This window comes from Pestalotiopsis fici (assembly GCF_000516985.1).
Source record: "Pestalotiopsis fici W106-1 unplaced genomic scaffold PFICI_Scf_4, whole genome shotgun sequence".
Taxonomy (NCBI): domain Eukaryota; kingdom Fungi; phylum Ascomycota; class Sordariomycetes; order Amphisphaeriales; family Sporocadaceae; genus Pestalotiopsis; species Pestalotiopsis fici.
In genome coordinates, this window is record NW_006917094.1 from 137,652 (window position 1) to 159,221 (window position 21,570).

General features: G+C 49.6%; 9 protein-coding genes across 9 annotated transcripts; 6 read left to right on the forward strand and 3 right to left on the reverse strand.

The window, feature by feature from the left end:
• Positions 1–640: 640 nt before the first annotated feature.
• On the forward strand, positions 641–2,015 carry PFICI_06001 (uncharacterized protein; the record flags this gene model as incomplete). Its single annotated transcript, XM_007834582.1, has 3 exons — positions 641–753; positions 819–952; positions 1,015–2,015. 3 exons carry the CDS (start codon positions 641–643, stop codon positions 2,013–2,015), a joined length of 1,248 nt encoding a protein of 415 aa, XP_007832773.1.
• Positions 2,016–2,379: 364 nt separating this feature from the next.
• PFICI_06002 (uncharacterized protein) lies at positions 2,380–4,464 on the forward strand (the record flags this gene model as incomplete). The annotated part of the gene is made up of 1 exon (XM_007834583.1): positions 2,380–4,464. The coding sequence occupies one exon, from the start codon at positions 2,380–2,382 to the stop codon at positions 4,462–4,464; it is 2,085 nt and encodes a 694-aa protein (XP_007832774.1).
• A 1,271-nt stretch (positions 4,465–5,735) lies between these two features.
• PFICI_06003 (uncharacterized protein) lies at positions 5,736–6,565 on the forward strand (the record flags this gene model as incomplete). Its single annotated transcript, XM_007834584.1, has 3 exons — positions 5,736–5,953; positions 6,012–6,451; positions 6,504–6,565. 3 exons carry the CDS (start codon positions 5,736–5,738, stop codon positions 6,563–6,565), a joined length of 720 nt encoding a protein of 239 aa, XP_007832775.1.
• Positions 6,566–8,227: 1,662 nt separating this feature from the next.
• On the forward strand, positions 8,228–9,632 carry PFICI_06004 (uncharacterized protein; the record flags this gene model as incomplete). Its single annotated transcript, XM_007834585.1, has 3 exons — positions 8,228–8,881; positions 8,943–9,149; positions 9,216–9,632. The coding sequence occupies 3 exons, from the start codon at positions 8,228–8,230 to the stop codon at positions 9,630–9,632; spliced, it is 1,278 nt and encodes a 425-aa protein (XP_007832776.1).
• A 1,030-nt stretch (positions 9,633–10,662) lies between these two features.
• On the reverse strand, positions 10,663–11,801 carry PFICI_06005 (Poly(A)+ RNA export protein; the record flags this gene model as incomplete). The annotated part of the gene is made up of 2 exons (XM_007834586.1): positions 10,663–11,478; positions 11,541–11,801. 2 exons carry the CDS (start codon positions 11,799–11,801, stop codon positions 10,663–10,665), a joined length of 1,077 nt encoding a protein of 358 aa, XP_007832777.1.
• Positions 11,802–13,354: 1,553 nt separating this feature from the next.
• On the reverse strand, positions 13,355–14,742 carry PFICI_06006 (uncharacterized protein; the record flags this gene model as incomplete). Its single annotated transcript, XM_007834587.1, has 2 exons — positions 13,355–14,090; positions 14,183–14,742. The coding sequence occupies 2 exons, from the start codon at positions 14,740–14,742 to the stop codon at positions 13,355–13,357; spliced, it is 1,296 nt and encodes a 431-aa protein (XP_007832778.1).
• A 1,444-nt stretch (positions 14,743–16,186) lies between these two features.
• PFICI_06007 (Tubulin gamma chain) lies at positions 16,187–17,818 on the forward strand (the record flags this gene model as incomplete). Its single annotated transcript, XM_007834588.1, has 5 exons — positions 16,187–16,194; positions 16,257–16,297; positions 16,374–16,723; positions 16,776–17,534; positions 17,594–17,818. 5 exons carry the CDS (start codon positions 16,187–16,189, stop codon positions 17,816–17,818), a joined length of 1,383 nt encoding a protein of 460 aa, XP_007832779.1.
• A 1,074-nt stretch (positions 17,819–18,892) lies between these two features.
• Positions 18,893–19,159, forward strand: PFICI_06008 (uncharacterized protein; the record flags this gene model as incomplete). The annotated part of the gene is made up of 1 exon (XM_007834589.1): positions 18,893–19,159. One exon carries the CDS (start codon positions 18,893–18,895, stop codon positions 19,157–19,159), a length of 267 nt encoding a protein of 88 aa, XP_007832780.1.
• Positions 19,160–19,515: 356 nt separating this feature from the next.
• PFICI_06009 (uncharacterized protein) lies at positions 19,516–21,423 on the reverse strand (the record flags this gene model as incomplete). Its single annotated transcript, XM_007834590.1, has 1 exon — positions 19,516–21,423. One exon carries the CDS (start codon positions 21,421–21,423, stop codon positions 19,516–19,518), a length of 1,908 nt encoding a protein of 635 aa, XP_007832781.1.
• Between the last annotated feature and the right edge of the window lie 147 nt (positions 21,424–21,570).

A 21,570-nucleotide genomic window follows, 5' to 3' on the forward strand; every position in this document is an offset into this window, starting at 1 on the left:
GGAAAGTGTCATGAGCACTTGAGAAGAAAAAGACTCAACTCATATGATTCGCCTAGTTTTATTGCGACAGTTTAAAACGGACTCTGTATCCAGGAATGTAACTGTTGGCACTTTATCGAGCTGAAATGAATGCCTAGGTATAATGCCAAGCCCCATTTTAGTAGTAAACAGTGATGCGTCCCAAATCCCACAATTGCTGCATCTCAATCTAAGCCGTCTCGTCACAAACCGATTTGATTACAACTACTTGCAGGCCGAAAGGAATATGTACACATAGGTGCCGAGATAAAATCATTACCTGCGCGGCTGTCAATAACCTCTACCATAATCGTGCAACAAACCTTTGAGTACTGGCACTTATGAATGAACAGATCATTGGTTGAGTCGACAATTTTTAGTCGTTCTCAGTCAATATCCTATGTAGGATAGTTGCTGGAGTGATGCGCTTTTTTGCCACTTTCGGTAAGCAACATGCAGGAGATCTGTTGCGTTATGCTCCCACCCTCCCACCTTCGCCGCCACTTGCTAAGTCACCAAAATGCAGCTTATCGTTTCCAACCTCCAGTTACTCCTACAAAGAAACAGACTTCTTGGAGAGCCTAAGACGACTTGAATTTGCCGCACGAACGACTTCACAACAATGGCGTCTCTTGTTGGATTGCTCCACCGAAATTGGCAACTCGCAAACCCTCCAATAGTCAGGAAGAATGACAATCCGCTCAGATTTGGAATCCTAGGGGCTGCCGACATTGCGTAATACTTTCACCTTGCTTTGTGACTACTTACTGCTTCTGAACACCGCATTGACTTATTTTCAGTCCGTTGGCCATCATTATCCCGGCGAAAACGCACCCCGACGTGATCATTCAGGCTGTGGCTGCGCGAGATCGCGAGAGGGCGACGGCGTATGCCAAGAAATATGGCATCCCTGAGGTAAAGACATCTTACCAAGGTGTGTGCTACAATACTCCCCAAGAGAGCCATGGCGAATTGACTGAGCTTCGTTATTTGCAGACATCCTTGACGACCCAAACATTGACTGCGTATATATACCACTCCCTTGTGGTCTTCATTACGAGTGGTCATTGAAGGCCTTAAAGGCGGGCAAGCATGTGCTTGTCGAAAAGCCATGCTTCAACAACACGACAGAATGCGAATCCATCTATCATCATGATGCCATCTCACCCAGTCAAGGGCCCGCTGCGCCAGTGCTGTTGGAGGCTGTTCACTATCTTTTTCACCCAGCCTGGACTAAGTTCATGGACTTCGTCTCACCGCAGGATGTGGTTAAAGCGGAAGCATATCTCGGGGCGCCAAGGGGAATGTTCAAGAATGATAACATTCGTTTCCGGTATGAGTTGGCCGGCGGAGCTCTGATGGATTTGGGGTGTTATACCTCGAGTGCGCTCGTTCGGATTTTTGGCGGTTTAGCCGAGTCCTGTGAGGAGGCCATTGTCGATCGAAGCCCATATGATTCGCGGTGCGATCGGGGCTTTCGCGTCAAGTATCACTTTCCTGGAGAGGCAGTAGGTGATATGAACGGTGACTTACAGGCACCGCTGCTTGGGAAATTCTGGCCGTCTGTTGAAGTGCAGCACCGACCCGTTCTTATTCCTGCCGCAGACGCTGGAGTTGATGTATCAGAGGGACATGAGGTGGCACGGACGCGTAGGGTGAAGTTTATCAACTTCGTCGCGCCACATCTGTATCATTTCATTCAAGTGGACGACGAGTTTGCCATCCGCAAGACTGGCGACGTCAATAGTGTTGTCAGGTCATGGAAGAAGACCAGAACGCTGAAGTTCTACAACTTCCGCGAAGGTGGAATCGATCAGGACGGCGAAGTATATTGGTCCACCTATCGCTATCAGTTGGAGCAGTTTGTGAACAAGACTCGCGGCCGCCAACCAAGCCATTGGGTCAACGGTGAGGAGAGCACGGATACACTTCGCATGGTCGACATGGCCTATACGACCGCAAACCTGCCACTCAGACCGACCAGTGAATATAGATAGACCGAGTTGCTGCCATAAATAAGTCTGATTCTTGAATTGAATGAGTTCCTGCAAGTTGTGCTGCAAATTTGGTATAGCGTCTTTCTGGGAGCTACCTTGTAACCCTGATATTGATCAAGCAGATTTACCCCGCCAACAACAGCCAATATGCAAAGCCAACATAGAGCCCAGAAAGATTACATTACTCGAAAGGGACCTGGTAGACAGGCAGCGAGACTACATGGGTACACCTGATAAATGCATCACACAGCCCGTCTGACCGACGCGTCAAATCCTTCACAATTGATACGTACACGTTGGCAGCAATGGATCCAAATCGCGACCACAGCAAGATTTAATGAGCATCTGACGGCATCGAATGAGGATGGCACAAAGTCACAATCAAGGAGAAGCCTCCCATGGAGCTCACCAAGCTACACGAGAAAAGCATATGCGAAAACAATGGGAACTTTTACTTCCAGACGAACGAAAGCTGGGATTCCGGCATTTCCAACTTCAAGAAGCAGAGAGATATATCTACCACTCGATTTCACAGTCTCTACACCAATGGCCCGACCATGGGATACTGTACTACCCTTACAGACAACCTGATCTCCCACCAAGCTATGATGCGGAAATTACTGTCGCTGCTGCTGGTCCTCTGGAAGTAGCTCGTTTCATTCCGCCGGACGGCAGGATTCAACTTCCGTTTGATTTCCACTGGCAGATCCAGAAAGATCAGTTCGAATGTAGAGCTGAGATTGGCAGCGATTTGCAAACTCTTCGACACATGGCGCAATCTAAGGTCCAGTCTTTGAATGCATTTTTTGGGGAAGATTTCCGAATATTTTGTCGAATGATTGTCTGGGACATCAATCCCTCGACACCAGCTCTCCACCTGGAGTACGACATAGGGGGCCTGGGTTCTGGAGTTGGTGATGACCAGGGCTATGAAGTTTTCCGCAATTCCAAGGGTAGTTCTTTAGATTGGCGAGCTAAAGTTGAGCCCCTAATCACCAGGTTTGCATTGTTGTGCCAAACCAAACCAAGACAAGGTGGTGCACCCTGGCAAAGAATTATCCTCTGCCAGGGCTTGCCCTTTGCTTCCCAGGAAACAGGAGAGGATCGACACTTCCCCTTTCTTGTGTTCGATCGCGAGGCCTACAACGATCCGGTACGCAGAGCGACCAACCTGCACCTATCAAACGGACGAATAGGTGGTAGCAAAACTACAAATCCCTATGCTGATCCAAATGCCCCCTTTCACACGACTTTCTTCGAGAACTTACCCGAGTATAACATCAAGAGGATATTGAAAGCAAGTAAGGAGAAGAAGTTAAGAATCGGTTATCTTCATAGCAAGCCACCACGAGATGACAACAGCGGCGAAAGTGACCACGATGGGCACGCTTTTCGGAAGAGTTCATTCACAATCGTTGCGACTGCCGAACGCATTCAACAGGAATCCGATCATGATACCCCTTTGCACCAGAAACGCAACCTTCACTGGACGATGTTGGTCTTGAGTCCTTCTGACTTTTTGCCCCCTTCCTATGAAGCGGTCCTGGGGATAGGTTCGGAGAGAGAAGTAGCACACATGAGCCGGCAGACTGCCGAGTTATCTTTCATCGTGTATGCGCTCAACGAGATTGAACGGCGCTGGAGGAAGCTGAATGACCATATTGCAAGCCTCCTTGTCGAAGATTTCATGGACCCAGAGGCTTATACCAAATTACTTTTCGACGATGAGACATTCAGCCGATCCCGACTGTATTTCTGGATTCTTGGCTGTCTCAACGAGTTTCAAACCACTATTGAAGACAATATCCAGCAATCAAGGCTGTTTCGAAAAGGCCGGATTCAGCCTGTACTCCAGGCGTTGTCAAGCTCGCCGACTCAAGACGCCATGAGGCTTCAAGAATTAGACAAGAAGGTCGATGAACTCGAGCAGAGTTTAGGGGATTTGAGGACACAATTCCAGTCCAAAATACTCACTGTCCAAGGCTTGCGTGAAGGCCTTTTCAATGCCAGCGCTCTCATGGAGAGTCGGTCTTCCACAAGACTTGGCCAAAATGTGCAACTTTTGACCTACGTAAGCATATTCTACCTGCCGTTAGGTTTCTGTACCGCACTCTGGGCAATTCCCAATATTTCAGAAAGCGCCACAAAAGTTCCCTTTGTGATTACTGCTTCTCTCGTGGGCTTCGTCACATACGCAATTGTCTTCAATCTTGGAAATATCAAAGAGGCGTTGGGCAAGGTATATTCCGGCTACAGAATGCGGCTTCTACAGCAGATGGAGAACGATAAAGACTTGTCGTGGCAAGAATTCCGAAAGCAATTTAAGCAATTCCCCCCAAATCCACAGCAAACTAGACCATCTGAATGGTGGATACTGAGGTACCAGCTGCACAGGCTACCATTCGGAAGGAGTCGTGCAAAGGCGGCTAAATCCGGGGACGCATCGTGAGGATTGTTTGATGGCGATGAGTGGGTTGAGAGTGTAAATCTTGCTACACAGAGTGGTAGGTATATACGGACGCGCCCCCAATGACATAGGTTTAGAGTGTGTTTTCGAGCTAATAAGATGTAGTCGATAAATTTTACATACCTAGGTACCTTGCAGCGTTACGAGGAACTTCCACGAGTCAAATAAATCTCAGATACAAACGGCTTCAACCACAAAGCTCTGTGGCCTACAGATTACTGAACCATAGAACCACAAAATGTCAATGCGATTTCTGGAGAAAGGATGTGAAGCAATAGTTTGACAAATAAATAATAGATATTGACACTTGGGCATTGAAAAGTGAGGAAGAAAAAAAAAGTTATGATCCACAAACAAACCTTGAGCATAAATTTTGACGGTTCAAACGTTTCCGGTATTGTTAGCGTAGTGCAAGGACTATATTTAATTGATTACCGTTCCATGGAGGTACGGAGAATTTGGTGTGGGTTAGCGAGCTGTTATCCGGGGCTATAATCCAGTTTCAATTTAAACCACCAGTGAGAATCGATTTTGATGGCATATGCCATCTGATAGATCGGGTTTGTTTCTTGGAACAGTCAGCACTTCGCATGAATCTTCCATGACAATCCTGGCTGCTGATGACGACCAGATCGCGGAGACGGATTCGAAAAGGTCGCTAGGGCCCCTCGGTAGTGTCCGTCTCATTCGCCCGAAGGGGCTTCCCTAATTTCCAGAGTGCCAAGAAGTGCGGCTCGATCCCCCCCTGGTTCCCCCAGTTCCCTCTGTACTGGGAAGCTGGAAAACTGTTAAGCGACCATCGACAGTGACGATCTTGGCCCGTGATTCTGCGTGACAAACATGCGCTGCCGGCCGGGGAGGGCATACGCAACCCACTTGCGTACTAGGATTCCCAGATTCTGCACATTCCGATCGGCGCTGTGCCAATTCCAGCGCGCTCTACCGCTGGGTGCACCGCTGCCCCCCTGGAGCAATGGCTGATGGACAAGAGATTGGCGAGTAGTGGTGCCCACGTGGATGTACAACTACATGGGTCACTATTAATGCGGAATTTTGAACAGCGACGAACCAATGCCATATCGAGCTCTCACCACGCCGTCTCCAAGCCGTTGTAACAGCAGTAAGCTTGACAAGTATATATAATCAGGAGACAGGCATACCCCGTACTCTCCTCCCATTACTGCAAGTTGCACACGCGACTCAGACACAGGACTCTCCTCCCAAGCCAAGGACGTCGCACGCACAAGTTCAACATGCTTGCCAAGGTCTCTTTGCTGGCACTTGTTAGTGCAGCTCTGGCCGCCCCTCAGAGCGTCAAGCGTGCTGATATCGATCATGATGCCGTCGTCGGCTTTGACGAGACCGTCCCAGACACCACCATCGGCGAGCTCATGTTGAAGTGGAAGCCCACGCTTTACGTCGTTGACGGCTGCGTGCCATTCCCGGCCGTTGACGAGGATGGCAACACCAGGTATGTCGCACCAAAATGGTCACGATTCTGGGACTCTTGTTAATCATGATGACCAAAGTGCTGGCTTGGCCCCGTCGGGTGATCCCAGTGGCGACTGCGACTCCAGCACTGGCCAGATTTACGCTCGTGCCGAGTCTTACAATGACGCCTTTGCCATCATGTACAGTTGGTACTGGCCCAAGGATGAGCCATCATGGCTCGAATCACTCGTGGGAGTTGGCCACCGCTATGATTGGGAGGACATTGTGGTCTGGCTATCTGATGACACATCTGATGCCACTCTGTTGGGCGTTGCCGCGTCTTACCACGGTGACTACGTCACGTCGACGGACCCGGACCTGAGCGGCGACTCTCCTTTGATCAAGTACTACACCGCGTACGCCATTCTCGACCACTCTCTGGGCTTCACCGACACGGTTGGTGGCACGCAGCCGCTCATCGCCTGGGACTCGCTTCCCACGGTTGCCCAGGAGGCTTTGGCTGACAAGGATTGGGGTGGTAAGTGTCCATGATCCCATGAAATATTGATGTTATACTGATTTTTACAAAGATGCCAATGTGCCCTTTATCGATGCCAACTTTGAGTCTAACTTGGCAGAGGCTGAACTGTAGATGTCAGACGTGTAATGATTAGCGAAGAGCGATGCATTTCCAAGGATAATGGACAAATGTTAGGACGCGATATAAGATGGGCTCACTTTTCAAGCTCGAACTCATGTTTATTAACGGCCGATTGGTTCTCACCGAAACTAGGTCGGCATGGCTGCTGTGTCCAGCTGTTCACCTGTGCCTGGTTGCCAAAGCCAATCAAATCTTGACAGATGCAGTGTATGTGACAAGTACGCGCCAAGGACACCGGGACAATCAGCTACTATATATTCGTGGTACGCGGAGAAAAGATCTACAATCCACCCATTCCCCGCGTGAGAAGTCGATCACGCCGATGGGCACTACTTTTGTAGTGTCTGTCGCGTGAACATGCCATTGATCTTGGCTGTGCTTATTTAGGTATAATGGACTTGGCTATCAGTAGAGAGCTGCTTCAATCCGGTAGTTGGTCTGATTGACTCGGTTTGATTTTCCACACTGCTGCCGAGGACGTCGAGATACATATTACCACTGGTCTGTCATTGCCATTTCTTATACATTATGTAAGCCACGACCAGGTAATGATTTCTGTGTCTGGATCCAAATACAAACAGTTTTGTACAGCCAATATGTTCCGATGATTAAATTTGCAGCACAGGAAAAAAGCTTGTTTCGACTCCTTGTTCCGTGTCTCTGGCCTTCAGATCGGGTGTCCTTACTCCTTTGAGCCATCGGATCGGATTTATAAAACGCGGAGTAAGGCGCAAACCTCCAACGGCCGGGGATCCACACCACCCATCATACGCCGGATTTAGTATTGACAAAGCCCATTATTAGTATTTACCCCAGCCGGATTGGCCCATCATAGAAGGGCGGTGGCTAATTCGGCGCTTTCGCATCTTCGGTAGACCATATCCAAGCACCATGCCCTGGGGCTTTGGGCTCTGCGCAGTGCGCCATGACTGAGGCGCGGATTACCCGAGCAGGCCGGAATGCACCCAGAGTCGCAATGTTCCTTGAGCATGGCGAGCAGACAGCAAGTTGCTTACAGCGCGTCCAGCGAGTCGCTTACCACGCGTAAAGGCGGACAATTAGAAAATCGCGAAAACGTCACTTCGGACCGGAACGTCTTCTGCAAAAGTGTCTCCCGGGAGGCGTGATGAATTTACTCTTGTCCTTGGCCATACGCTTCGAGACTCCGCATGAATGGAAATTGGGTCACGCGGTGACCAACTGCCGAGTTCTCTAGCCATCCCATACCAAGATATCTCCACTATAGGGAAATCCGGCCCTAAGCAACTCACGCTGTAAGACGCTCCGGCGCAATTGTAGTATCCGCCTTTTACTTACGTCATGTATGTAATTGGACACCTCGAGTTGCTCTTCAAAGTAGTGATGCGAGTAACGGCCTCGTAGGGCGAGATACATTTTGTCGATGGTCAAAACCCCCTGGTTCCTTGCCCACCGGAGCCGAGCCGAGTACCGGGGTGAAAATAGTCGGTAATAGTAGTACACGGACAAATCCTGAGGAGATGTATACCCACGAATTACCCATATATAGGAGGCAGGCCCGCATCCCTTCTCCAAAACAGCCAAGACAAGAGACATTGTAAATCAATCATTAGAACATATACCTACTTATCCATTGTTTTGTGAAATTGTACCAGCATCATTCCAAAAAAAGCCATGTCACCGTCCAAAGACTTTGAATTGGCCATCATTGGTGGCGGCATCGCCGGTCTGACGTTGGCGATTGCGCTGCACCGCCGCGAGATCCCATTTACGCTGTATGAAAGCGCAGCACACTTTGGCGAGATTGGCGCAGGCGTCTCCTTTAGCCCCAATGCCGTGCAGGCCATGAAGTCCATCCATCCGGGTGTCTACGAGGCCTTTCAGCGCGTGTGCACGGGTAACGGTTGGGAATCCAAGCGGGACGTTTGGTTCGACTACATAGATGGCACCGAGGGCCACGACGGCGAGGTCGCTTTTACCATCCGCACCAGCCTCGGTCAGAATGGCGTCCACCGCGCCCACTATCTTGATGAACTGGTCAAGCTGCTGCCGGCGGACAAGGCCCACTTTGGCAAACGACTGCAGCAGATTGAGGAAGGCGAAGACGGAAAGTTGGTCATGTCGTTCAAGGATGGTTCCAAGGCCACCGCAGATGCCGTCATTGGATGTGACGGCATCAAGTCCCGCGTGCGGCAGATTATTGTTGGCGAAGATCACCCCTCGGCGCACCCGTCTTATACGCACAAGTACGCATATCGTGGCCTCGTGCCGATGGAGAAGGCAATCGAGGCTATTGGTGAAGAGCGGGCACAGAACTCTTACATGTTTGTACGTGGTGTCGAATTTAGTTTGCGTACGTCTCTGATCATGGCAACTGACGCTTCAATAGATGGGCCCCAACGGCCATGTACTGACCTTCCCCGTGGCTGGCGGCAAGCAGCTCAACATTGTGGCATTCCGGACCACGGAGGATGAATGGCCCGACTTTGAGAGATTGACAAGGCGGGCCAAACAGGAAGATGCCTTGCGCGACTTCAAGGGCTATGGGCACAATGTTACGAGCCTTCTCAAGCTCACCAACAAGGAACTCGACGTGGTATGTCTATTCTGATACGAACGGCGATTAATGCGCCCAAAGTAACGAGGCTGACACGGAATTTAGTGGGCAATTTTTGACACTGGTGCCAACCCGGTGCCTCACTTCTACAAGGGCCGCATCTGTGTTACTGGCGACGCAGCCCACGCCACATCGCCGCACCACGGCGCCGGCGCCGGCTTCTGCGTAGAGGACAGCTTGGTCATGGCCGAGCTACTTGCAGACCACAGTGTGCAGGATCGTAGCCAGCTCGAGGCCGTCTTTGCGGCCTTTGACGAAGTGCGCCGGGAACGCTCGCACTGGCTGGTACAAAGCAGCCGCTTCATCGGCGATTGCTACGAGTGGCGGGCCGAGGGTGTCGGTCGCGACTTCAAGAAGATTGAGCACGAGATCAACGAGAGAGTCTCCAAGATTGGCAATGTAGATGTCGCCGAGTTTGTGGCGACGGCCAAGAAAGATTTGCTTGCAAGGATTGCGAATTAGCGTAGAACGTCTGAACCAGCGTGTTTTGTTTCCTTTATACTGCGGTAGATTTCTTGAAAAATATGAACCATTTACAATGATCAGGTATCCTCATGACCACTGCGAGCAGAGAATACGCCAGCTTGGACCGATGGCTTTCAAAATATTCTATCGCCCATGAAGATTATAATGTTAGTGGCGATGAAGCATTAATAATGAGTCAATACACAAAATAATCGCTTGTACAAGTGTTCTTGTCATTGCTTAGTCGAGCATCACTTATACCACGAACAAGCGTAAATGCCTAGGATTACTGACCAAGGCACGCAGACATTCACTCAAACCTAGATTCAATAGGAATAACCAGGGCCTCAACATGCCAAAGAGCCGCGTTGCATTTGGTAATGGTCATATTTCTTGGAGAACGAACCTTTAATGTATCGGTTTGATTAGTGGTACTTTTGAACGTCAAGATTGTCAGTCATGAGAATATGGAAAAGATAACCATGAGAAAAAAATCCGTTTTTAATGCTACCTATGATCTACCAGCAGTGTATTGTCCGAACGCCATACCGGTAATGAATAAACGCAATGAAGCATATTTTGCCTCTCAGTCTCCTCGCCGACATTTGCTTGATTGACGGTTCAAGACTTCGCTGAAAAAAACTGCCTACAAAGTTGTCGTGCCATCTTATAGCTGCCAAGCGAAACGCACAGATTGGCACCGGGTCACTTGATATCTGCCATCCATGAAACACCACATTAGAATTACCCTCGGATTTCACCATTACCTTTTACCGTGTAGCGTTACTTGATCCAGTCACTGGCATTTGATTTGTGCAATCATCCGGTATTGGGGGCCCTTCCTTCCGCTCAAGAGTTGCTAGATGACGAGGACCAGCTACTGTTGTACCTTTGGATGCCTCCAAAACAGAAAACAACAGATCTTTCTCGCTTCTTCATTCCGGGGTTTCTAAGGTCCTTCTTTTTTCTTGTCCCCCACTTTTTGAGGTTGCTGCTGTTTTGATACGAGTCCCGTTCGTGGTTGTTCCTAACGCTTCTTAGGATTGGGTCGCGGTTTACACTCCTCGCCTTGAATAGGATGGAGCATGATCTTGTTCGGATAGTTTTGTTGATTGCCTTGGTGTCCCTTGCTCCAGTCATAGCCGACGGCATAGGCAAAAATGTTGCCGTTTGCGTTAAAGGTAGTGGCAACGATGCTTCCTCCAACAGACGGGTATCCTTTGAGCCGATGTTTGGCATCCTTGTCCCAGAAGTGGAAGGTGCCGTCACTACCAGCAGTGCTAAATGTGCCATGTTGGGGGTGGAAGGAGATGTCGTTGACAGAGTAGACGTTGGTGACATTGCCCTGTGGCGGGTCGCGATGACACTTGAAGGAGAAATTGCTAGTGGCATCCTTTTCTTCAACGTACTGAATCGCACAACGCCCTTCGATGGAGCCAATGGCAAAGCCAGAGGCGTCAGTAAAGCAACTGACTACGCGTGTCTGCCACTTAAGTGGGCTCTGCAGGGTCTTGTAGAATTTGAGGGGATCCGATAGGTTGATAACATTGATGTATCGGTCGGCAGTGCCCACGACAAGCAGGTTGTTGCGAACGTCCATGGTATACACCCGCTCCTGTGCGGTGACAGTACCAACTGGCGTGGCGCTTCGCAAGTCCCAGTACTTGATGGTCTTGTCCCAAGAACCTGTTACAACCATGGAGCTATTGGACTGCGGCGATTCGAAGAAGCGGGCGCACTTGATGGGTTGGTCATGAGCAGCGATCTGGGTTTGCTGGGCCGTGGCTACATCGCAGAGCATGGCCTTCTTGTCCGCGCCTGCTGAAACAAGCTTGGTTCCATCCTATCATGGCATGTTGGATTAGTGCTGGTTTCCAGAGCTTGATAGTGTATTGCGCATCCTACCTTTGACCAATCCACACTGAACACAGGACCCTCATGCTCGTACATGTGCTTGCCTTGGCTCTGGCCTTGAGCATTGATCTCGTATATGCGCACCTTCTTGTCCCAGCTGGGGACAGCAAGCAAGTCTGCGGCGCTAGAGAAGGCAAGATCGGTGACGGTATCCTCTGGGGGTTGAGAAACCTCGACATCCTTGGAGAGATCTCCTTGAGTGTTGGATGTTGTTGCTGCCGGCGTGGCGCTGCTGCCAAAAAGGCCCGACATGTTGAGAGTTCGTTCGCGGTCGGTGAAGATGCTCGTAGTCCAAAAAAAATTTATCTTCTGAGTGGTTGATGGTTTAGACCTTGGCAACTTAACGAACTCTGCCGCGATGCAAACGCTGATCTGTATGAATGATTGCAATGATTGTTGTTGGGCCAAAGAGTCTGAATGCCGTCGCCCGTCGCGCTTTCGACTGTAGCTCCAAATGTAATTGAGCTCTAGGTAGTCGGATTTTTCCCGGCGACCAAAAGGTGCTGCTAAATCCACCCCGTGCTTTCAGCGCCTGTCGCCTACCATGACAGAGCAAGCAGCACTTGCGACCCGGCGTGTCCCACCCCGAAGCTTTGCCAATAGCCCCACACCCAAAGCTCCATCCACTGGCAACATGAAATAAAAAAAAATCTGACCTCGCTCGTCTAACTATCTTTTTCCTTTCTTCCTCACAACAGTTTCCCCTCGCCCGAAAAATCGCCATCGAAGCTACAACAGAGAGATTGCCATTGCGGTGATCTCTCTCGTCCACTTCAGCTTTGGGAGAAAGTCCCCGGACATCTCTGGAATCTTTTCCAGAGAATAGCGGAAACGCGCCGCCATAAAAGCACAGCGGCTCATGCCCTCCCTACTGCCCTTCCACCGCTTTAGCTCGCCCCAGGTTATCGCTACATCTGCACATTCACCCTATTTCTTTTCTCTTCAGTCGTCCTCAGCTGCTACGAGATGAAGATATGAGTCCGCAGTTTTGGTGCGGCCGGTTGAGACTAGAGCCTGGGGAGGTGTGTGTGATGATTTCTTGGTCGTGGGCTGAAATGTGTGCCCTAGGGACGGGTTGCGGCACTTTTCGTCGAGATTGATAGTTATGCGATTGCCAGAGCTCCTTCCGGAGCAAAGGTTACTCGATGGGGCTCACTCTTGGTGCGAGGGGAGCTGTTGTCACCGTCTTCTTGGATTTCTGGACATCTAGTCGCCAGGCAGACATCGTTTTCTTTCACTTTACACTCTGGGCTTCGTGGGAAGTCTCATGATGTCGGGCCTGTCGTCTAGGCGTCCTTTTCCAAATTCTGACAATCCCAACACTGTTCAGGTGATGATATACGATATTAGAGTCAAGCACTGAGGCGGACCTACGGGCGAGCCCTTGAGCGACCTAAAATGCGTTATGGTATCTGATGAACATTATACAGTAGACTTTTGATCATTTGTCCAGCAAGTGCTGACTCTTGAGCTCCATCATTTCACACTGCTTTTAGTATTTCTTGCCGTGACAAATAGTAATCAAGTTCTGATTCTAGATTAAAAATTAGGATGCCGTTGTCTTGCCATACTATCCGGTTCGATGGAATGATGAACTGGTGTTTTTTTTTGTTTTCATTAGAGGACATAAAAATTTCATGGTATCATCCCTTCAAGTGCTCTCAACTCCGTAACGCCGCCAAACCAGAGACATCAAAGACAACCTCCCGAAATGCTCATCACAGCTCTCGCCGTTGCCTTCCTACTGTATTAATGGCGTGCCACTTCTGACGCGAATATCCGGCGACGTTTTCACCTTAGCCGCATTACATTAGGCCACCTAAGACAACCTTCCCCACGTTGCTCACTTCTTGTTTGAGAGTGGCCCTGCTGGTATCTTCGAATTCTTTGACCACGCCCTGGATAATGATCTTCCGCACCTTGCCATCAACCTTAGTGAATAACTCGGCGATCGTGGGCGTGCATTCGCGGGGACTGGGTAGCAGAGACATGAGCTTTGAGTAGCAGTCAATGAGCATGTCACACAAGGTTGCGAAGGTCTCGAAAAAGTCGGGGTCAAAAGGGAGTGAGGGCGTGAGCAAATGAGTGTACTCCTCGCCGGGTAATAAATCGTTCCCCTCGCTCCCAAGCCCAAAGGATATCACCGAGTTCGGCGTCTGTGTGGCACCACCACTGTGGCCACTGCCATTGATTTCGCTATAAAAGCTCATGTCTCCGGCGGCGCTCGTCCTACGACCTTTTCCTGCCGGACCGCGGCGGAACATTTGTGGTAGCCTTGCTCTTGAAAGGGATGATGCGTTCGTCCCAGTTTCGGAATGTATTTGTTGAAAGGACTCGAATTCAGTAAGAAGTATGTGGAGGGAACGTAGAAACTCAAGCGGCGTCGAAGAATTCAGATCAATGACTGTCGGGAGGGAAAGCCCAAGCAAAAGGTAATTCGCAGCCCGCCGCGCCAATCTTCGCGGATCGAAATATGGCATCCTCGCGAGATCGGGCTTGTCAAAAAGCATGGTATTGAACCAATATACTCGTCCATCATGGCTAGATGCATACGTTAGAAGGGGTAACAAAACAGTATTGACTAGCTCACTAGGGCAAGCAGTGCAACATATTGTTTAGCGTTGGTTACATACGCTTTTCGTAGATAGTCCAGTGTGGATATTCTCTTGTTTGCAATCTCTTGCAAATGGCTGTATATGATGTTCGACTCTTGAGGGAGTGACGGTCCGGATACGCTTCCTTGGTGTGGCGGAAAGGACGGGGGTGCGACACCAGCCATGTTGCCAAAACCACTCTGGGAACTAGGTGTATTCCGGCTGAGCATCCTCGAGAATGAGTCTGGCGACGTGGGCGACAATGCAGCAACCTCGTTCTCCTTTACGAGCTTTGTATACGCCGAGAGCGTGGGAATCGGTATTGGTGGTGGTTTTGTGTCGTCGCTCACAAACTGGCCTCCATTTGCTGCTGCTGAAGAACTCGGGCGGCGTTTGCCCTTGGAAGGAGAGGTTAGGGACGACGATCGCCGCCTGCCGAACGAGGATTTGCGTTCTTTGGGCGCGGGAGTTGTCGAGGTGTTGAGACGCTCGCTGTTGCCGTTGCTGGTGCCGGGTCTCGAGCGTTTCCCCGTCTCCCTGCTGGACGAAAACCCGTTGTAAAAGATGTTGTTGGTGAAGTAGGGAGCGGCACTCTCCATTTTAAAGTTGCGCTGCCCTTCGGCTGTTATCTCTCTCACAATACAGGGGCCCGATCTTCGATTAGCGCCGTTCCTGGTCTCTTGCAGGCCGACGTTTGATTGGATGTGGGGTGCCGTCAATATGGGCAAGTGATCATATATAATTGCGGCAAAATCAGTGTGAGGGATAGACGAAAGGGACATTTGTTTCAGTATCTCAACGGGATTAACAGAATATATACCATGACGGACTGAGGCTGCAGTGACTGTAGCGAATAATATATGCGAATGCTCTCTGTGTGGAAGCGAGGCGGGCTGCATAGCGGCTAATAACCAAAGGGTCCAGGTCCGGACCAAGCAAGACCAAAAAGCAATTGTACTAAAAGCTTACCAGATTAGCACCCAACAAGACCCTGAAAATGCACCGGGGATGTGCGGGAGCGGGCAAGTCGTCTTGGAGACTACACAATTGATGAAACGGCCAATCAACCACGCTGCACGTAGCCTCGGTCATCGCGATGTATCCATTGAGGGGAGTGGTCTTGATTATTATTCGACATCCAAGCTGAGACCATCCTCCGGGGGTCTGGCAATTGGCGTTTGGACGGGCCGGAGATCAAGCCACCGTCCTCGATCTGAACACACGCCACGCCTGGACCTTGGTGGAATTCATCGGCCAGTCCTCTCAAGCAGTGATTTAAACGAATACTTTCAAATGCCGGGAAAAAGAAACTTCCATTGATATTCAAAATCGAGTCACCATCATCAAGGTGGCATAGCGTCAAATTCGTGGCTGTGAGGTGGAATCAACTTGCCATTGATTCTCTGCAAAGCTTCATTCTTGAGAAAATTGTGTAAAGAGTGAAGCGACTTTGTGGTGCCTCATCGACTAGTAATAAGTGTTTTTCGGAAACAGACCAGTTCATCGTTCAATGCACGTATTGCAAAAACCGCTGTTGTATCAAAAAAGTTGGAGAATGACACCGAGAATCTGGAAGAGTTACACATAAACATGTAGCATGAAAAGCAAAAGTTTACTACTCAGTATATCATACACGTACCTAACGACCACCTATACACCGCTGGCATTACCATAACAAGAATATAACAATAATGACATTCGGCACTACCTTACGTATAATGCTTGAACCGGCACAGCATGAAATTCAAGTCACGTCAAGTCGTTAAAGCTGAGTTGGACTAAACGGGCTTGGTGAACCCTGGATTTCGAGATTGTCGCTAAGCCAAATTGTATTGACACTGCTGCCCCGCTAAACGCTACCCTGCCTCCCCTAGCGTCATTGGGGAACGCGCTTCGCGTGCAGTCAGCCCCGCGACAAGATCAATGGTTGCTTGCTTGGTGGGCGCGTTCTGGTTGATAGCTCTGATAACGCATGGGGAGCTGCTACTCCATGAGCAAACACCCAAATAGATTCCCACTCCAGTCCGCCTCAAAGCAGTAGTGATGCCCAGGTACGGCCCATTCATCGCTTCTCGGCTCATCTCTTGTTGCATCGACTAATCCACGAATGTAGGGAAATCATCACAATCCAGGCCGGCCAGTGCGGTAACAGCAGTCAGTAAAAACCTACCTCATCGTCATCAAAGTCCAAGGCACTTTTGGGAGGAAACTGACCGTTTCGACCATATAGTTGGCAGCCAATTCTGGCAGCAACTATGCCAGGAACACGGCATTAACCAAGATGGCAACCTAGAAGACTTTGCGACAGAAGGCGGTGACCGCAAAGATGTCTTCTACTACCAGAGCGACGACACGAGATACATCCCCAGAGCAGTCCTGATCGATCTCGAGCCAAGAGTCCTCAATAGCATCCAGACCGGCCCATATAAGAACATTTATAATCCAGAGAACTTCTTCATTGGAAAGAGCGGCATAGGAGCCGGCAACAATTGGGGTGATGGTTATCAAACGGGCGAGTCGGTGCACGAAGAGATTATGGAGATGATTGACAGAGAGGCAGACGGAAGTGACTCGCTAGAGGTATGCTTTGATTTCTGAATGGGGTTGTTTGAACCGATCTGACAATTTCCAGGGCTTCATGCTGCTTCACTCGATAGCTGGTGGTACTGGATCAGGTCTCGGCTCTTTCTTGCTCGAAAGAATGAACGACAGATTCCCGAAGAAAATCATACAGACCTATTCGGTCTTTCCCGACACTACAAACTCCGGCGACGTTGTTGTACACCCGTATAACAGTCTTTTGTCTATGCGAAGGCTTACCCAGAATGCCGACTCGGTGGTAGTACTAGATAATGGGGCTCTATCATCCATTGCAGCAGACCGACTACATGTACAAGAACCCTCCTTCCAACAAACGAACCAATTAGTTTCGACTGTCATGTCAGCAAGCACAACCACACTGCGATATCCGGGCTACATGCACAATGACTTGGTCAGCATATTGGCGTCTTTGATCCCAACACCAAGGTGCCACTTCCTCATGACGGCCTACACGCCATTTACCGGAGATCAAGTCGAACAAGCCAAGACGGTACGAAAGACCACAGTCTTGGATGTCATGAGAAGACTACTCCAGCCAAAGAACCGCATGGTGTCAACGGTGCCCGGGAAGAAGAGCTGCTACATTTCAATTCTGAACGTCATTCAAGGCGAGGTTGACCCAACAGATGTACACAAGAGTCTTTTGCGCATCAGGGAGCGAAGATTGGCAACCTTTATCCCCTGGGGTCCAGCTAGCATCCAGGTGGCATTGACAAAAAGAAGTCCCTACGTGCCCATGAGCCACCGTGTCAGTGGTCTCATGCTGGCAAACCACACCAGTATTGCCACAGTAAGTGCATTTTGCAGCATCACGCCTGATTTGCTTCGTGTAATTGACACTCTTCACAGCTTTTCAAACGCATTGTCCGTCAATACGATGGAATGCGCAAGCGAAATGCATTCATGGAGGGCTACAAGAAGACGGCACCATTCTCTGAAAGTTTGGCTGAATTCGATGAAGCCAGACAGGTTGTAACGGACTTGATTTCCGAGTATGAAGCAGCCGAGGATGCCAATTACCTAAACCCGGACGAACCAGCCACCTCGGCTGAGTCGGACAAACGGCTAGGCTGAGACTAGGTCTCGAGATGATGCAGTTTGCAGATTGCGGGTTGTAGGTTGTAGGTTGGTTCCATGCACCACAACAGGACGGAATAAAACGGACTTCACGAATCATGCAACGCGGCCGCAGGCTGGGCGTTGGGGTGTCAAGGACAACTAATGAATTTATTATTTACAAAGGCTGTAATCCTTCTTTCAACGATGGCAGTTGGGCAGACATGCAAGACTACTGACTGTGACAAACCAAGATCCTCATGCTAGGATAATGCATAGTCAAATGTGTCAAACAATTGGGGGGCTGCTGTTGCTCTGCTACCGCCGCCAAGCTGCTACATAGTACGCCATTAGACAGCCGATATCATAAATGCAGCCGTATTACATACGAATTACAGGGATGCAATATGATGTCCTCCACCAATTACGTCGGTTTCGGTCGATCCTTTCGATGAATCGACTCGATCGACTCCGAAATGCCACCGTTTCTTTGTGATTCTATTGCAATAAACCACTGTCAAGTCCCCTCTTTGCAGTTGGAGCCACATATTGTTGCACTTTGGTATATGCTAGATATGGTACCTGGAATTGTCGCGTGAGCCCCACCATAATTGACGTCAGTACTACTGCCCCTCTAACGTGATGTCACCATGATCCGGAGCTTTAGTTCCTAAGGCAGATACCCGCCCAGAGCCTCAACAGCTCTTGTGTATTAAAGCTTCGAAATGTTCAAGAGCAAACAATCTTTTGTTCTCTTCATTCATTCCATCACCAATTCAATCAAATACACACATCACTCCATCCATCCACGAAAAAAAGACTACGGTCTAACACCACAAATCTACATAACAAACCTATACCTCAACCAGTAAGTCTCAGCCTGCTTCGTTCGCCTTCTCTCCCTATGGCATAGAAATGGAATGGCCAGGTTTGAATATCTCAACTAGATCCTTGTTCTATCACATGTCATCAATCTATTGGCAAAAGCCATTGGCATGTCAAAGGGTCTAGCAAGAAGTGCCTGCCATGCCATCCGAGTTGCCCCTTATCTCAACATACTCTTTACTAACCTGATTCCCAGCATCCATCACAATGACTCAGTCCAAGGCCGACAAGATCGCCGAGGTTCAGGCCAACCTGCCTAAGCCCGAAGACCCCCCTGTCAAGTCTGACTGGAACTCGGCTGATCCCTCCACTGTCAATGTTGGCTCCGGCCGCACTGAGACCGACATCTCGACCGGTGCCGGCTCAATTTCCGGCCTGCGTGAGCCCGCCAGCTCCGGTGACGTTGACCTAAGCAAGGTCGGCCGCCAAGGCAAGGACAACCTGTCGGGTCCTCCCAAGGATGCTGCCGCATAAAGATTTCACAACAATCATTCCTGGCTTTGCAATTTGAGCAATTACTAGAGCGATGGAACTGGCGTTTTTCTGTTTGATGAATCAAGGGTGTGCGGATGGGAATTTTGCACCATATAACAAGATATGGCATTGCATTGCGAGGTCACTTGAAAGGAGAGTGAGCCGAGCAAATACATAGTCAGATATGAATTGACGACCATTTGACAATACTACATTTTAGTATCATGCACGAGCGTGAACTGTATTACATTGTGCCGATATGATGCCGGAGGCAGATATATAATTTTCCCAGCCATACCTCGGCCAGGCAAATTCAAGCATAACTTGACATTAAATCAACCTCATCTGTTCTACGCTTACACGAGTCTTGGGCGTCGAGTACGCTTGTTCCGAGAGCGATCTGACTCTGATTCGTCTCGGTCACTTGGACGTTTTCTCTTTTGAGAATCACTACGAGTGCGTTTCTGTCGATCAGTGTCTATTTCATCTGAGTCAGTCGCACGCTTTCTCTTCCGACTATCGTCACGGCGAAAACGCTTTCGTCCGTCCGTCTCTGACTCATCTTGGTCAGTATCCAACTTTCTCTTTCGCGAATCAGCGCGGTGAGCCCGCTTCTGTCGGTCTGTCTCTGGCTCATCTGAGTCGCTTCCTCTCTTTCTCTTGCGGCTATCTCGTCGACTTCGCTTGCGCCGTGGCTGCCAAAGCTCAAAGTCATCTGGGTCCGGCCTGCGCTTTCTTGATGCTTCACTTCGAGCCCGCTTGGGATGAGCGTGTTCCTCATTGTCTTCTTGTCGGCGCTTTCTCGCTCGCACAAATGCCACCATTGATGCCACTGTTGCCGATGACTCATCAGATGAAGACTCCTCAGAAGATGATGATTCTTCCGACGATGAAGAATCCTCAGAAGACGATGATTCTTCCGACGACGACGACTCCTCTTCGGAAGATGAAGATTCTTCAGAGGATGATGATGATTCAGTAGATGAAGATAAGGCAGGAGATGATATCGGATTCACAGACGACGGCAAGGCAGGAGATAATAGTGGTAGCACAGGAGATGGTAAAACGTCAGAAGATGGGTTCACGTTAGAAGATGAATAAAATAGCGATGCAATAGATATCTGTGATGGTGAAGGCAGCGGTCGCGAAATTGACGTCCGGGTAGTTGAAGAGTGTACAGGATTTGAACGGGCAGAAGATGATGTCGCAGATAGTGGTAAGTTAGGTGGTGGTCGTGCGGGTCGCAGAGTAGTAGGCTTTTGTGGAGATGATGGCTGTACAGGAGATGATGGCTGTACAGGAGATGATGGCTGTACAGGAGATGATGGCTGTACAGGAGATGATGGCTGTACAGGAGATGATGGATGTACAGGAGATGATGGATGTACAGGAGATGATGGCTGCACAGGAATTAATGGCATGGAAGATGATGATGTCGTCGACGAGGGTAAAGGGGCCAATGATATTAGAGCCAGTGGCTGCGGAGATGATGAGTGCGCAAGTGGTGGTGACGGTGTAGATAATGGTTGAGGAGAAGATGGTGGTCGAGGAGAGGATGATGGTTCAGAAGAAGACGATGGTTCAGAAGAAGATGATGGTTCAGAAGAAGATGATGGTTGAGAAGAGGACGATGGCTGAGTAGAAGACGACGGTTGAGGAGGCGGTTGCACAGAAGATGACGATACTGTCGAAGATGGTACAGGAGATGCCGTTACTGCAAGGGCTAAGGATGGCACAGAAGATGAGGATGATGACACGGATGGCCTTTTAGGTGTTCCTGGCCCGTTGATATGCGTATCGACCACTTTTACTCTTTTCTTTACATGGGCCTTCTGTGTATCGTTCGCTTTGCCGTAATGTTTCGACCGGGTTGAGGGCTTAGTTTTCGGGTGATATTTAGATTTAGACCTATGTCCCAGTAGAAAACGACCTACAATATCCCACCCCCAACCATATTTTGGCCTTCTTTGTCGTGTTCCTTTCATTCGACGGTGGGAAGCATCGACTTTACGCCAGCTACTATGTCGCTGTGTTTTCCTAGACAACGTTTTTTGATCTTTCGTACTCTGCCCGCGTTTCGCATCTTTTGCTGGCAGTGAACCAGTAACTGGGGCATCGTCGGAGGCTCCGTAATAGTCCACAGAACCGGGGCCGTGGCTCCTTAAGCTTGGTTCCTCGTCCTCCGTCTCACTTTGACTCTCAGTCCACTGTGGCTCCGACTCACTGTCGCTGAAATAGTCAATCTCGCTACCTGTTGGTGACATCGGGGGAGGCGGTGCTGGTACCGAATCCGAGCGCACGTTACTCTGGAATGACATAGACTGACCGCCGCTCCAATCAATTGGTATCCTTATCCTGGGATTAGGAGGTAGGAGGACTCCTTGAACTCGGCTTTGAGATATGCTAGTAAG